General features: G+C 46.0%; 1 protein-coding gene across 1 annotated transcript; it reads left to right on the forward strand.

Annotated features, from left to right (window-relative positions):
• Positions 1-4,602: 4,602 nt before the first annotated feature.
• On the forward strand, positions 4,603-11,749 carry LOC139047424 (uncharacterized). The gene is made up of 2 exons (XM_070521250.1): positions 4,603-4,695; positions 9,671-11,749. The coding sequence occupies exons 1-2, from the start codon at positions 4,660-4,662 to the stop codon at positions 11,678-11,680; spliced, it is 2,046 nt and encodes a 681-aa protein (XP_070377351.1). The 5' UTR covers positions 4,603-4,659; the 3' UTR covers positions 11,681-11,749.
• Positions 11,750-13,281: the final 1,532 nt, after the last annotated feature.

Here is a 13,281-nt window from a genome sequence, read left to right on the forward strand (position 1 = left end):
AGTCCAGAGAGAGGAAGTAGACCAAAAAGAAACACCTTATCGACTTTTTTCTATAAACTGTCTATAGACTGCGTACAGACAAAAAGAAATAGAAATCTTATCCACTTTCATTTATTGAAAGTCTATAGACAAATACCGGAGAAAAATAGATACAGGCTGTATCGACTTTCGTCTATTGGTAGTCTATAAAGAGGAAGTAGACAAAAAAGAAACAAACACCTTATCAACTTTTTTCTATACACCGTCTATAGACTGCGAATAGACAAAAAGAAATACAACTGTTAGCGACTTTCGTCTATAGAAAGTCTATAGATAAATAATAGAGAAAAATAAGTAGAGCCTGTATCGACTTTTGTCTGTAGGTAGTCTACAGAGGGGAAGTAGACAAAAAAGAAACAAACACAACATCGACTTTTTTCATTAGACCATCTATAGACTGCGACTAGACAAACATAAATAGAAACTTTATCGACTTTCGTCTATAGACACTCTATAGACTTTGTATCAATAAATGTCCAAATCTGTAGAAAGGCAAGGTCGTCTCTAAAATGTCTGTAGACTTTTAATAGGCAGTCCAAGGAAATTCTTGCAAGGAGTGCGACCATGGAACAGCCGTTTCATGTGTTCGCCGGCGTACGTTCTGTGGAGCTTTGCCCACACTTGCAGCGCATCCGGTAACCTTCACTTCCCTGCGCTTCTCAGGCGCACAGATAAGATACGCCTGCGGCAGGGGCATATTCGTTCCTTAATAAGTGAAAGCAGCCGCTTCTTTCTTGTCATCCCGGATGAAGCGTCGAGTGGCCGGCGCACGGCGCCGATGGCAGCAAAACGCACATATTCTGCTTAAAGGTCTATCAGCACCTGTATAATGGAACACCTGTGCAGGTGTGCATGCACGTTGAACACGCTCTGCTTAAAAGACTTTGTGCTGTGGCGAGTACTGCAAGAAAGAAGCCACGGCTAAGCAACATGTGTTTTATTAGGCACAAAAGCAAGTTGATACTGAACGCGAATATTCTAAAACCAGGACTTCATTGTTGCGGAATGTACTTTCTACGTGCCGCAAATGCACCACGCGCTGTCAAAAGCAGGAGTTACTGAGCTGCAAGGCGTTATTGTACAGATTCTGAAACGCATCGGTTTCCGCCTGCGATAACACGTTAGCATGATTCCGCGGTAGAGGGCCAAATTTCCCGGGGACAATACTTCGGCCGTTGCCATTGCCGTGGCGCGGTACATTGAGTACAGCGTGGCATGCGCGTTCATTTCACGATCTTTAGTTCCTCCTCTACCGCCTCAACATCCGGGAGAGCACGGTCCGGACAACACAGCGCAACATAACACGGAGACTAACGCAAACCTGCCCACACGGCGCCTTTGTCATGGTACGAAACCTACGGAACAACACGCGTGAGCGCGCAGAACCATAACACAGCCGTCATTGTTGCTCGAAAGCATGGCCGCTACAGCAAAAGAAATAACAGAAAAGAGAAAAAAGAAGAACTTAAAACCTCATTTCCACCACACTCTTCTCCTAGCGCGCGGACGGGGTAGGGCATTTCCTCAGCTTCTCCCGCTGGTTGAGCCGCCATGCTTGCGAAGCTTTATGGCTGCTACGACTCACGCAAGGTGTATTCCCATGTTGCAGCATGGTGGCGCCATCTCTGGAGCCCGGGCTACAGCAATGCATAGAAGCCTAAAATCCGGATATTTCCTGATCATCAGACGAGTACGGCAAATCAAGCCGGAAGAGCAATAGAAAATGGGAGCCTAGAATGTAACTGTAAATATTAACGACAAAAACTGATTTTGACGTGCAAACACTGCCGTATCACTATTGAAAAATTGGCATTATAACGTTTATACACGATTAATATCTTAGTATAATATTCTTAGCAACATTAGGAAGGTCTTGAAGCATGCATGATTCCAGTTGCAAATTTTTCATAGGAAATATGAGAAATACTGGTGATGTAACAACTTGTGGCTGTGCTAATGATGTGTTTTACGTGTGGTTAAATTTCTAAGTAAGGTATTGGCGAATTTCCAAGCTAATCTTTGAACAAACTGCGGAAATAAAAGCGTTGGCCTGCGCTTAGAGCACCGGCACGTTAACCGTTAACGAGGGGATATGGTGGCCCGGAACGTCAGAGGTTCGAACCCCATCGCCGGACACCCACCAGTTTGTAAGATGGGCAAAAAGATACACGGGCAGCAAGTCGTCCGGCTTCTCCAGGATGCGTTGCTTAACGGTGGATTCGTGGCGACTCTCCGGTTCTCTTTGCAAAAACTAAAACAGAACACGGCGATGGTCTTAACGCCTTGCCACTAATGTGCGTGGGGGCTAAAAAAAAACGAAGGGAGCCACGACGTCACTCTATGGGCGACCATAGCCATGATTGATGTGCCGCGTGCGCATGGGTCGGCAAATAAATAAACAAACACCGCGACAGTTTCATATGCCGTTTCGTATCCTACTACACACAGGGATACTCCAACTGGCCCAGCGACAAATAGCAAAACAAAAATCCATTGTCGTATCCTATTACACACAGGGATATACCAACAGGCCCAGCGACAAGTAGCAAAACAAAACTCCATTGTCGTATCCTACTACACACAGGAATACCCCAACTGGCCCAGCAACAAGTACCAAAACAAAAAACAATCTCGTTCAGTTCTCATTGGCGAACAACAGGCCCAGATGGCTGCTATGGCCTCTCTGATTGGTTCAAAATGCCGCCATCACAAAATGTAATAATATGGTGGATTCTGACAAGGTCTCGAATAGCGGCTGCGAACAGAAGACGACCGGCGGCACCATCTTGAAGTTTCCGCACTAGCCTGCTGTGACGTCACGCATTTTTGACATTTCCTGTTTGGGCGTAGTAGGTACTTTATCGCTAAACATTTAAGCGTTCATCTTTGGTGTCTATTTAACCAATAAATGAGCTTCAAACAGGTAACCGACCGATAGGTTGGCTGTTGTTACACTGACCTACTACATGCAGCCTGCGGTTAAAGGGCAACTTCTAAGGCCCCATTGCAAATTCACTTATACACTATAAAAACTAAAATGCCGTCCTAGGAGAGTTTCACAGAGATATATCTTTCATTATAATAAATATACTATCACCTTAATTCTAAGACATAATTGATTAGTAAAGAAGATAGAAGCAACTAGCTGCCCTGTTACTATGCTGCCAGAAGGCAATCGTCAGTGCCAATTTCTCCCTTTGCTTCGACTATGTCATCCGAGAGCTGTGATTCCTTCTCTGCCTCTCCAGTTAAAACTCTGCTACCTAATCTTGTACGCATACAGAAATACCCAAAAAAGTTGATGGAAGGGGCAGCCGTCGTGATAGCTTAATCGCTGAAGGGCCGCAAGATTCGCTTAAAACGGCCGCGTGCGAGCGATTTGGATTCGGCGCCCGACCGTGGCAACGCATGTTTTCCTGCACTTTCATTCTTACGCCGTCCTTAATATTTCATCGTTTAAATAAAAGCTAACATGATGTTCTTCATCCTCCGTTTCAATCGTGCCACTTTTGAAGAGTTTCGTACATCATTTTCGGCAACCTACCTCAGTTGGCACGCGCCATTGCTTAAGCTGAAGTAGAAGAACAAGCCCAAACACTCTTCTCCAGCCTTGAACGAATATGCAGAAACCCTCGCAGTAGCATCCCACGATGGTCCTATAATTCCCATTTTACCATCGTCAGCTTTCATCACTGCGGCGCGATTCAGAAAATGTACTACTACAAATAAATTCGCGCAATCATCATTAATAGCAACATCTGATTTCCCGCATCGCAGTTGTTCTTGTAACAACAAATGGTGCTCCTCTAGAAGAATTAAAGTAACGATTACAAGACAACGGTGCCGAGTCCCCCCAAAGAACGTTTACCTCCACAGGTGTGGTCTGGCTATATCGCCCTTCTGCCCTTTATGCAATGAGAGTGAATCTCCGGAACACTTCCTTTTCACATACCGCCGTTTCATTAGTCAACGGAAAAGATTTCTCAGAAGAACCCTTCCCAAAGTTTGGCTTGAATTTCCCTTTTCCTGTAAATCTTCCTTAGGGACTACTACTGGGTTACAGCCACAGGAACGTTTGTGCAGCCATCTGTATCTTTCTGCTTGAGACAAAACGTGTTGCATGTCAGTATTTTCCTAAATATTTATTATGCTCACAAAATTCACAAGATATCTAGCTAATTGATCTATCATACCTGCAACAGTAGATACCTTTATTCCATTTGCAAGATACTTATTCCCCCCCCCCACAACTTCACCATAACTTATTAAATTATGCTAACAGTTCCTCCACCGCGCGATTCACGGCCGATCCCCGAAGGTGGTTTGCTCCATTTCCCAAAGAAACAAGACCAGGAAGAAGAATATAATCACGGGGATGTTGGTGCAGCTGTCATGGGGTATATAATTGAATAAGGACGAGTTCCTCCTTGAATTCTAAATTATCTTTTCGCAATAGATTTCTTTATTCATTCAAAATTTCTCAATGGTAATTCTTTTGAGACTCTGACGATCTCTGTCTTAAATCACCCCATTCTTGGCCAATACCCCATAGTGGGTGTGAGCCAGTCTTGGAGGAAAGCAAAGCGCCGCAAAGCGAAGCAGGGCAAAACGGCTGCCGTGATGAGACCCGAGCACCACCGGATATCGGCGATGCCAGTAAGTACGAGGACAGCGTGCGTGCATGTTGGACAGTGAACAAGGGAAGCTGGAGTCCCTTAGCTTCTCGTTGAGGTTTCTTGGCAAAGAGGCGAAATTAGGAGCGTCGGGCCAGGCGCTGTCACCTGATCGTAATAGACCCGGGCTTTATGTAGGCACGCGGTGGCTCAAGTGCTTCGATAACTGATTCGGTGTTGACGATACCTCCCTATTCTGTCTCCTGATGTCTCTTTTTTTATGCACATGGTTCGCTCACTTCGTACCTTATTCATTTCACTCGCAATTACATCGACCTTTCCTGCTTACTGTTGGCGCTTGGTCGAACCTAAGTTTGTCTTGCCAAGAGACCGCCAGGTGAGCCAATTTGGCAGATAATGTAGTTTATGGTGCAATGTGCAATAATTCCGACTATATTCGAACTAATTACGCCTGTTTTGTTAATTTTATCTACTCTGCGACTAATTCTCGCTTCATGAAGGCATCGGAGAGGCTGCTTTCCAGACATGATTTCTTCGCGCGAACCCAACTTAGGCCGAACGAGATCGCTCTATTTCATGGCGGCTTTGCCTCAGCATGACTCTGTCTAGGGCGGTGCACCCTTTAGAGGGTATTATGCCATGCTTTGAATTTCGACTATATTGGCGCTAATTACGCCCACACCGTATTTTCTTTTTCGTACTTTCCCACTAAGTCTTGCTTTTTTTGTGTTGTCGCGTTGACACCTAGATTTTCATTCTTCGGACATCATTAACTATACCGAAAAGAACATCGGAGAACAGCAAGAACCACACAGGAGAGTGCGCTTTCGTCCTGTCGTTCGATGTTTATCTCGCGCAAGGTAATATCTCAAGTCTATAATAAACACCGACTAGCCCAACTGTATTCGATAATTACGTTTTCCTATTTGTTCCAACTCGCTACGATGTTCTGGGGGCGCAAGAGGGCCATTTTTCTTCTGGAAACGCTTGCAAGGTCACCAGGTCCCAGATGCGCCAACACCATGTGAAATCGGCTTAGAAGACCTTGTCTTCAAAATTATCTAGCACAGCTCCGGAAGGTGACAGTGCTTCCGTACGCTGCGCTTCTAGAACTACGTGCCGAATCGTGAAAGCCTCTGCACTTGAAACCACGAATTACTTTGAGCACCACCTTCGCAACTCAAGAGAATGCGAAGTGACGTCGCTTTATCACATTTGCAACACATAATGAACAAAAAGAAGCGAAGCCACTGGAAGCGTGTTTGTCCCAACACTTTCTGCTCTACGATGCGACGGAGGCAATCCTGATGTCAGACGCTACGAAAAGTGGGGAGACGAGCGCTCCTAATATTAAGAACCAGCTGAGCTCAGAAGAGCAGCTGCAGCAGCTGTTAAATTTCTTTTGACAAACACTGTACCTAGGAGGGTCGTGGCCTAAAAGGACAGTATTGTGCAACACTAAGCAAAGTAGTATCGGAAAAAATATTATTTAAAAGTTGTTTGGATATTATTTTGGCGGCAACAGCGGAGTACTGGGGAAAGAAATAGAGATCCTAGCTTTATTTTTTGCGCCCAAATGTTTGCTTCGTTACATGAATGTGACGTCACGGCTTTCAAAGTCCTTTAGATATAATTCTTGGATATTGTGCGGGATAAAGTTATCTGTGCTAGCTAGGTTCAGTAGCTGGTACCATGCGCATAACAATGCAAGCCTTCCTTGTGGGTGCACAATTAGTTTTTGGCAAGACAGGTCATAAACAACGGCACCGCTGGGAGTAGGCGCCCAAAAGTTAAGGTGGCGTCCCCACGTACCTTATCATTTGCGACCGCTCTGTTCTTGGTCACAGAACGTCCATCGGTACTATCTCCACATGAAGTTTGAGACGGAGCTTTCGCCCCGGGGCTTCTAAGTAATTACGAGGGAAATGAAAAATCGATTTTCTCGCTAAGCACTCCACCAAATTTGATGAGATTTGTTGCGTGTAGAGGAAAACGAGTTATAGCCTGCAGTGATTGTTGAAAGCAGATATTTTTCTATTTAGGCCGTAATATTTCAACTATATTTTTTTTATATTGCAAACTTTCAGAAAAGGATACTGTCAAGTTCGAATCTCCAACTCAGCGATGAATACTGATATAACAACTCTGTATATTGCATCTAGCGGTACATCTACAGCAGAGAAACTTCATTTATGACACATGGCTCTTAATAACACCAATCAGATATGAGTGGACGTTTGCAAAACCCTTCTAAACGTTGTGAAAGAAACACGTAATATTAACTAGTATAAAAAATTTGCACGCTTTAAATTTATTTACCGGATACAGTTTATAAAACTACGATATAATTTTTCGTCGCAAAGTTACGTATTTGTAAACTTCTTACTTATGCAAAAACGTTCATGTCCAAAGTGAACATTCCGCTGCCCACAGTGACTCCAATGTAACTTTCTGAATTGCAACTAATAATAAAAAAATAATAACAGTCTGATAATATTGGCCTAGATGTTACCTCAGAAAAACCATTTTTGCATATCACAATATTTCAATGGGTGGCATTGGAGTAGAGACCATGCTAAAGTTAAGCTGCTTCTTAAAGGCACAATAAACAGAAGGTCAGGCAGAACTCGTCACACGAGGAATGTCGACGGTAATGCGATTAGCACTGACGCAATGCGGCGATCCACTGTATTGCGGCCGCAGAGAGGCGTTACCTTTGAGACGTGGGTGTGTGCGTATTTAGAACCTTACGTTCAGACAACTTTATTATATATATATATATATTGCCGGTTGATTTCAGTTTTTAGTTTCTTTTCGTTTATTTCTGCCAAGAAATTCACTAAACTTACATAAATTATTCTTGCACCCTACAACCTTCGCGGCTAATGGTGGATGCATTTAACGAATTGCGCAAATATTTGCAGCAACATAAAATACAGCGCATACCAAAGCCTATAAAGACACCAATACCTGCACAATAAGATCATAATTTGTAGTCACTATAATACTTATTCACATATTGAATGAGAACTTCGTCATTGCTGGTTTGCTCAATGGCTATGGTGTTGGGCTGCTGAGCACGAGGTCACGGGATCGAATCCCGGCCACGGCGGTCCCATTTCGATGGAGGCGAAAACGCCCAATAACTTAGAATTAGGGGCACGTTAAAGAACCCCGCAGGTGGTGAAAATTTCCGGAGTCCTCCAACATGGCGTGCCTCATAATCAGAAGGTAGTTTGGCTTATATAAAGCCGCATAATTTAATTTTTTTCGTCATTGCTGGTAAAAAGCGTTCAGCTTTAACATTATTCGGCGAATCGTTTCAAATTATGGTCCAATTAAATTTCAGTGATCTCTTTCCATAAGAATGTGTACAAGAAGGCCAAATAATGTGATTGTTAGCGTAGGCTCTCATATTCCGTGTAGGTAACGTAAGTATGCCTAATGGAAATGGTGTGCCGTTTTAGCTAACACTCGATCAATCACATGGGCGATTCCGCTCAAGCCGCGTAGAAATTTTAAATAATTCTTCTGCCATTGCCATAGTGAGCTGTCAGAGAGGGCCAATGAAAGCGGCAAACTCGCAGCGGTGCATAAACAGTGGCTCAAGCAAGCGTAAGAAGCGTTCACCACCAAGCGGCAGCCACATAATGGCACAAGTTGGCACCAAAGATGTTCGTTGAAAAGTGGGGCATACCTAATGGAACATACTGATTTTGAATCCTCAGTGACTCATGTCGGCGTGAGAGAGGTTCCTTAAAAAGCGGCACTTAGAGCCATGGGCTGCACAGCAAGTCAGGTTGGCGCGATAAAGTTAGGGACTTAGACAGTTAACCCTCGGAAAATACGTGCAACACCTTAAGTATGCTAATCGCAATAAAACTGGCCACAAGTACACCTTTTAGGCACGATTTGTGACTTTAGTGACATTAGACATCAATCTTATGGTGGGTGCGTAACTGTTTATGATTTGTTTCATTAAATGATTAATAGAAACGGCGGAACATACCCCTGATGGCATCACAGATGGCAGGGCGTATGTTCTGTGATGTGATGATGTTCTGTGATGCCATCAAAGATGGCATCACAGAAGTTTATTGACGATCTGCACGCATACAGTCACAACTGTACTTTGACTCAAGTTGGCATCAAAGAGGTTTACCGAAAAGGTGGAAATACCCAAAAGGTCCGGAAGTGGGTAGAAACCCGGTTCCCTCTGAACAGCAGCCTAATTCTCTGCCCATTAGACAGTGGATTAACGAGGGACACAGGTTGGCTGGAAAGATGTTAAACGTTGACAAACGTAGAGACAAACCGCAAACTGGATGAAGCTTCAAACTAATGGTAATTCCATTCAGAGCTAGATAAGGCTCAAGAACCAAACATCCTGATGTTGCGACACCAGCTCGTCTTTTTAGACGTGCTTTAGACGTAATTCTTTATGGGTAAAAATTATATGCATGGCATTTTGGGGGAAGAAACTGAATTTAACAAGATTCGAGCAATTTCACTCCAACACAACGGGGCCCAAGTATGCGGAACCGCACTAACATCCATGATGTCACAGAAAGGTAACGACGCGGGTGTGTCAAAGTGAAATTTTAAAAGTGTTTCACATTGCCAGCATATATATGTTTTCGTTTTCCATTTATACAGGGCTCTTTTAACGAAATATCTCTCTATTGTGTCTGGTTAGGTGCCAAATGAGCAATGTATGGTTCGCATAGCTAACGAAGAGTATGCGGTGACCACAAATGCGTCACCTCGCCTATCTTAAAGCAGTGTCGTTGTCAGTGGTACATGGCAGAATCTGACATATTAAACAGCCGATGCTTATGATATCTTATTATTCCACCGTTGCTCGCCCTTTTCTACTTTTCTGAGGTTTACTCAACCCTTTTTTACCCCAAATATGTGCCAGCATCACGTAGGCCTGCCCCTTCTCGCCGCCCTCTCTCTCTGCTGTGTTGATCCATGCCCATTCTCTTTCCTCGCAGTGTACGCCATGGGACAGCGACATGGACAGGAAGTGTCTCGGCAACCTGAACTGCTGGGCGTGCAGCCTTCTCTGTTTCGTGGCCGGATGCGCACTGGTCGCGGGACTCCTGGTTTCCTACCTCTTCGCGGTTGCGCTCGGGAAGTCCAGTCGACAGGAGTACCTCGGAAGCCTCGACTGCCACGACTCCTTCACGTCCGGAGGGCTGCTCGTCGAAACGCTCAACACTAGCGCGGATCCGTGCCACGACATCAAGGCGTTCGTGACGTCACGCTGGCTGCCGGACCCGCACAGCGACGCGACCGAGTACTGGAAATACAGGTGGGACGTCAAGTACATCTGGATGCGCTCGTCGGCGGAAGAGATTAGCGGCCCGCACTACACCTCACTGCCGGAAAGTATAGTGGCGTTGTCCTTCAGCTCCTGCGAAAGCCAGTCTGCCGAGAACGCGCTTGAGACTCGCGCCATGTTCAAGATGCTGTTGCGAATACTCAACATTCCGTGGCCCGAAGTGCCCACAGGAAACGCTGACCCATTCCACATCCATTTCAGCCTCTGCGTTCATTGGAACATCCCCTTGTGGTTTGACGTCAGGCTCCTTCCGGAAGACGTGCTCAAAAGCAGATGTGCGGTCTACATCAGTCCGTGCGTGCACGCAACGTTCTGGGGCAGCCAGTGCAGGTCGATGGGAAGCGAAGCCAAGATACGCCAGTACATCGGCCAGTACCTCTTCTACTTCGACGAGGACTACGGGGAAAACGCATCGCAGACCATCGACTCCTACTTGACGTTCAACTTCACGCGAAACGTGACGTTCATACTGGAGGCCGTTCACGAAAACGCCGGTTCCGAGTTCCACACGTTCGAGTCGCTGGCGAAGGCCTTTGGTCAGCCTCCCGATCACTTTATTCACCTAATGAACGAGTATTTTCGACCTGCAAAAGCCCTCGGGCCAGGTGATGCGGCCATCGTCCAGAAAAGAGGCACCAGCGAAGCCGTGCGCTACATCACGGCCAACCATGACTCCGCACTTCTCCGCAGTCACATGGGCTGGTGGGTGCTCCAGATCTACGCACCGATCACTGACGCCCGCTTTTTCGTCCAAAAGTACGGCACCAAAGAACTGGCCGCCCTGATCAGACCGCTATTCTGCAAGACTCAGATGGAGAGTTCCTTCAAGATCCTGCTCTTCTCCAAGCACGTCGCCCTCAACTTTCCTCAGCAAGTCAGGCAGCAGGTCGACGAAATTTTCCACAACGTTCGCGAAGAGACCGCCGCCCTGTTCGAGAAGTCGGGCTCGCTCGCCGGCATGAACGCCGGACAGAAGCTGCGAAGTATGAACATCAACTTGTGGCCGAAGCCCGAGTACCGCTCCCGGGAGAAACTTCAGCGCATCTATGCCTCACACTACACGAGCAAGGCGACGTCGGTAGACCACTGGATCACTGAGCGTCGAGCAAACGCGAAGCTCATCGGAAGCGACGCCTACTTCGAAGACAAGAGGCTGCCTCACTCGTTTTCGCAAGAACCGATCTATTACGATTCGCTTCTCAACGAAGCCACGGTGTCAATGTTGCTCGCACGAGCGCCGTTCTTCTATCGCGACGGTGACGTTGCCGTCATCTACGGAGGTCTGGGAGCCGCCTTCTCTTCAGCGTTGCTGGCAGGAGCGCTTGAAATAGAAGCAGCGGACCCGGCAGTCACTTTGGAGGAGGTCATGGCGAACGAAAGCCTGCCGACAACGCACAAAGCCGCCTCCATGTCCGGACCTCCAGATCCACTCTCGGAGACCGCAGCGCCGGGCTTCCTTCCGGCATTTCGCGCCTTCCAGGCGCACAAGGAGCAGCTAGCGAACGACCAGGCATTCGCTCCGGAAATGATGTTCTTCATCAGCTACTGTCACAGTCAGAGCAGGGTGCGGATTTCCTTCGACTGCAACGCGGCGTTTCGAGGGACCACGAGCTTCGTGTCGGCGTTTCACTGCAATAAGGGTTCCACTATGAACCCCTGATGCCCTGAACGCAACGAGAAGGCACGCGATTTTCGGCTGTACACTACATATATACCACCATCAGTGGAATCGCGTGCTAGAATTCTTTGTGATTTCTTTTCACGCTTTGTTTCGTAGACAGTCGTCTTTCGGGAGCCTAATTAATTTTGGCGACGTAATACTGCGACTGAAACGAGCCTTTTTATTGAATATACTAGCGCAATTCTCCCTCCAATTCTGCGGAACATGTTGTTCTCGGTGCGGAATTCCTATAAACATGAACAGACCCGAAACGGGTGAAGTTGCTCAAGATTAACTTCTCGCATCTTATCTCGCATAGATTGCACCAAATGCCGCGACATTTGATAATAAATGGTACACGTGCGGGGTGCAGAATTAGGGGTGAGAGTCATAGATGCCTCCTAGCGCAAGTAATTAAGAATTGAGGAGAACAGTGGCCCCCGCCATAAATCGAAACAGAAGTTACAAAAATCCTTAATATTGCATAGAAAGTAGAAAGGCCAGTAAAGCTTCCCGCAAAAAGAAAAGGTCGCGCAAATTTGCAGCTGCAAACGGCAGCTGCAAGCATGGTGGTTTAGCCTGCATGCGAATGGCGTCTAGTACGACGGTGATGATGATTATTAGCCTTCTAGATACAACACGTATAAACTAAGGTTCACATAAACTTTGTTTGTCTACCTCCAAACGAATTTGACGGCATTGCTTATTGGCCGTCATTACCGAAGCACAGCGTTGAAGTAGTTGTAGTTGCCTCAGTAAATGGCTCCTACCCAGAGGTGATATTGGCCACACCAGTTTGATAGAAAAGGCCATACAACAAAATACTAAAACGAGTGGAGGCAAACATTCAAAACGGAACAATTGGCGCATACATGCTAGTAGAACTTTCTAGAGGGCATATACATAAATTTGGGAAAAAATTAATATGAATTGTCGCACAGTTGGTAGGTACCCTTGCACCGAAACACACCCGACGCTTCAATGAACTTGCGTATAGCAGTAATCACTGAGCCATGGCTTGTTCCTAATTGACAGGAACCTATGCACAATATGTTTGGTGCAGTAAGTGCTAATCCCAACTTACTGGTTGGAAATACAAGAAACATTCTACAAATGCAGACGAAGCGACGGCAAAAAATGCTCCATAGTATCCGGTGCATTGCAACCACTGACTACTGACGCTTCTGTTTGCAATGAGAAGGCAGGAGTGGGGATCTTCTCTGAAGCTCTTATATGGTCCTACTCCCTTCGCCTTCCAGACTTCACACCTATAGGTCAGGCAGAATAGTTACCGAATATATTAGCACTGCGAAAACTCCCTCCAAAAGACCCATTAGCTGTTATCGGGACCGACTCGCTATCTGTATGCACAGCACTAACTGCATCTTTACATTCAGCAATTCAAAGAACGTTTCGTTCGATGGTACCTCCGTACTTACAAAAGGTATGTTTGCTTTGGGTAACGGGACATCATGGGTTGCACTTGAATGAAATGGCCGATTCACTCGCGCGAGCATCCCAGAACGGCCCTATCATATCTGTTTTGCCGACATCAGCTTATGTCACCGCGGCTAGATACAGAAATTTCACTATATGTCAAA

The sequence above is a fragment of the Dermacentor albipictus genome, chromosome 7 (assembly GCF_038994185.2).
Source record: "Dermacentor albipictus isolate Rhodes 1998 colony chromosome 7, USDA_Dalb.pri_finalv2, whole genome shotgun sequence".
In the NCBI taxonomy this organism is placed as follows: Eukaryota; Metazoa; Arthropoda; class Arachnida; order Ixodida; family Ixodidae; genus Dermacentor; species Dermacentor albipictus.

What these genes read in the sequence shown, in the direction of transcription:
- LOC139047424 (XM_070521250.1), top strand. Translation starts at nt 4,660, where the DNA reads ATGAGACCCGAGCACCACCGGATATCGGCGATGCCA. An exon ending in ACCGGATATCGGCGATGCCA is followed by an intron (nt 4,696 to 9,670) that starts GTAAGTACGAGG and finishes CTTTCCTCGCAG; the next exon opens with TGTACGCCATGGGACAGCGA.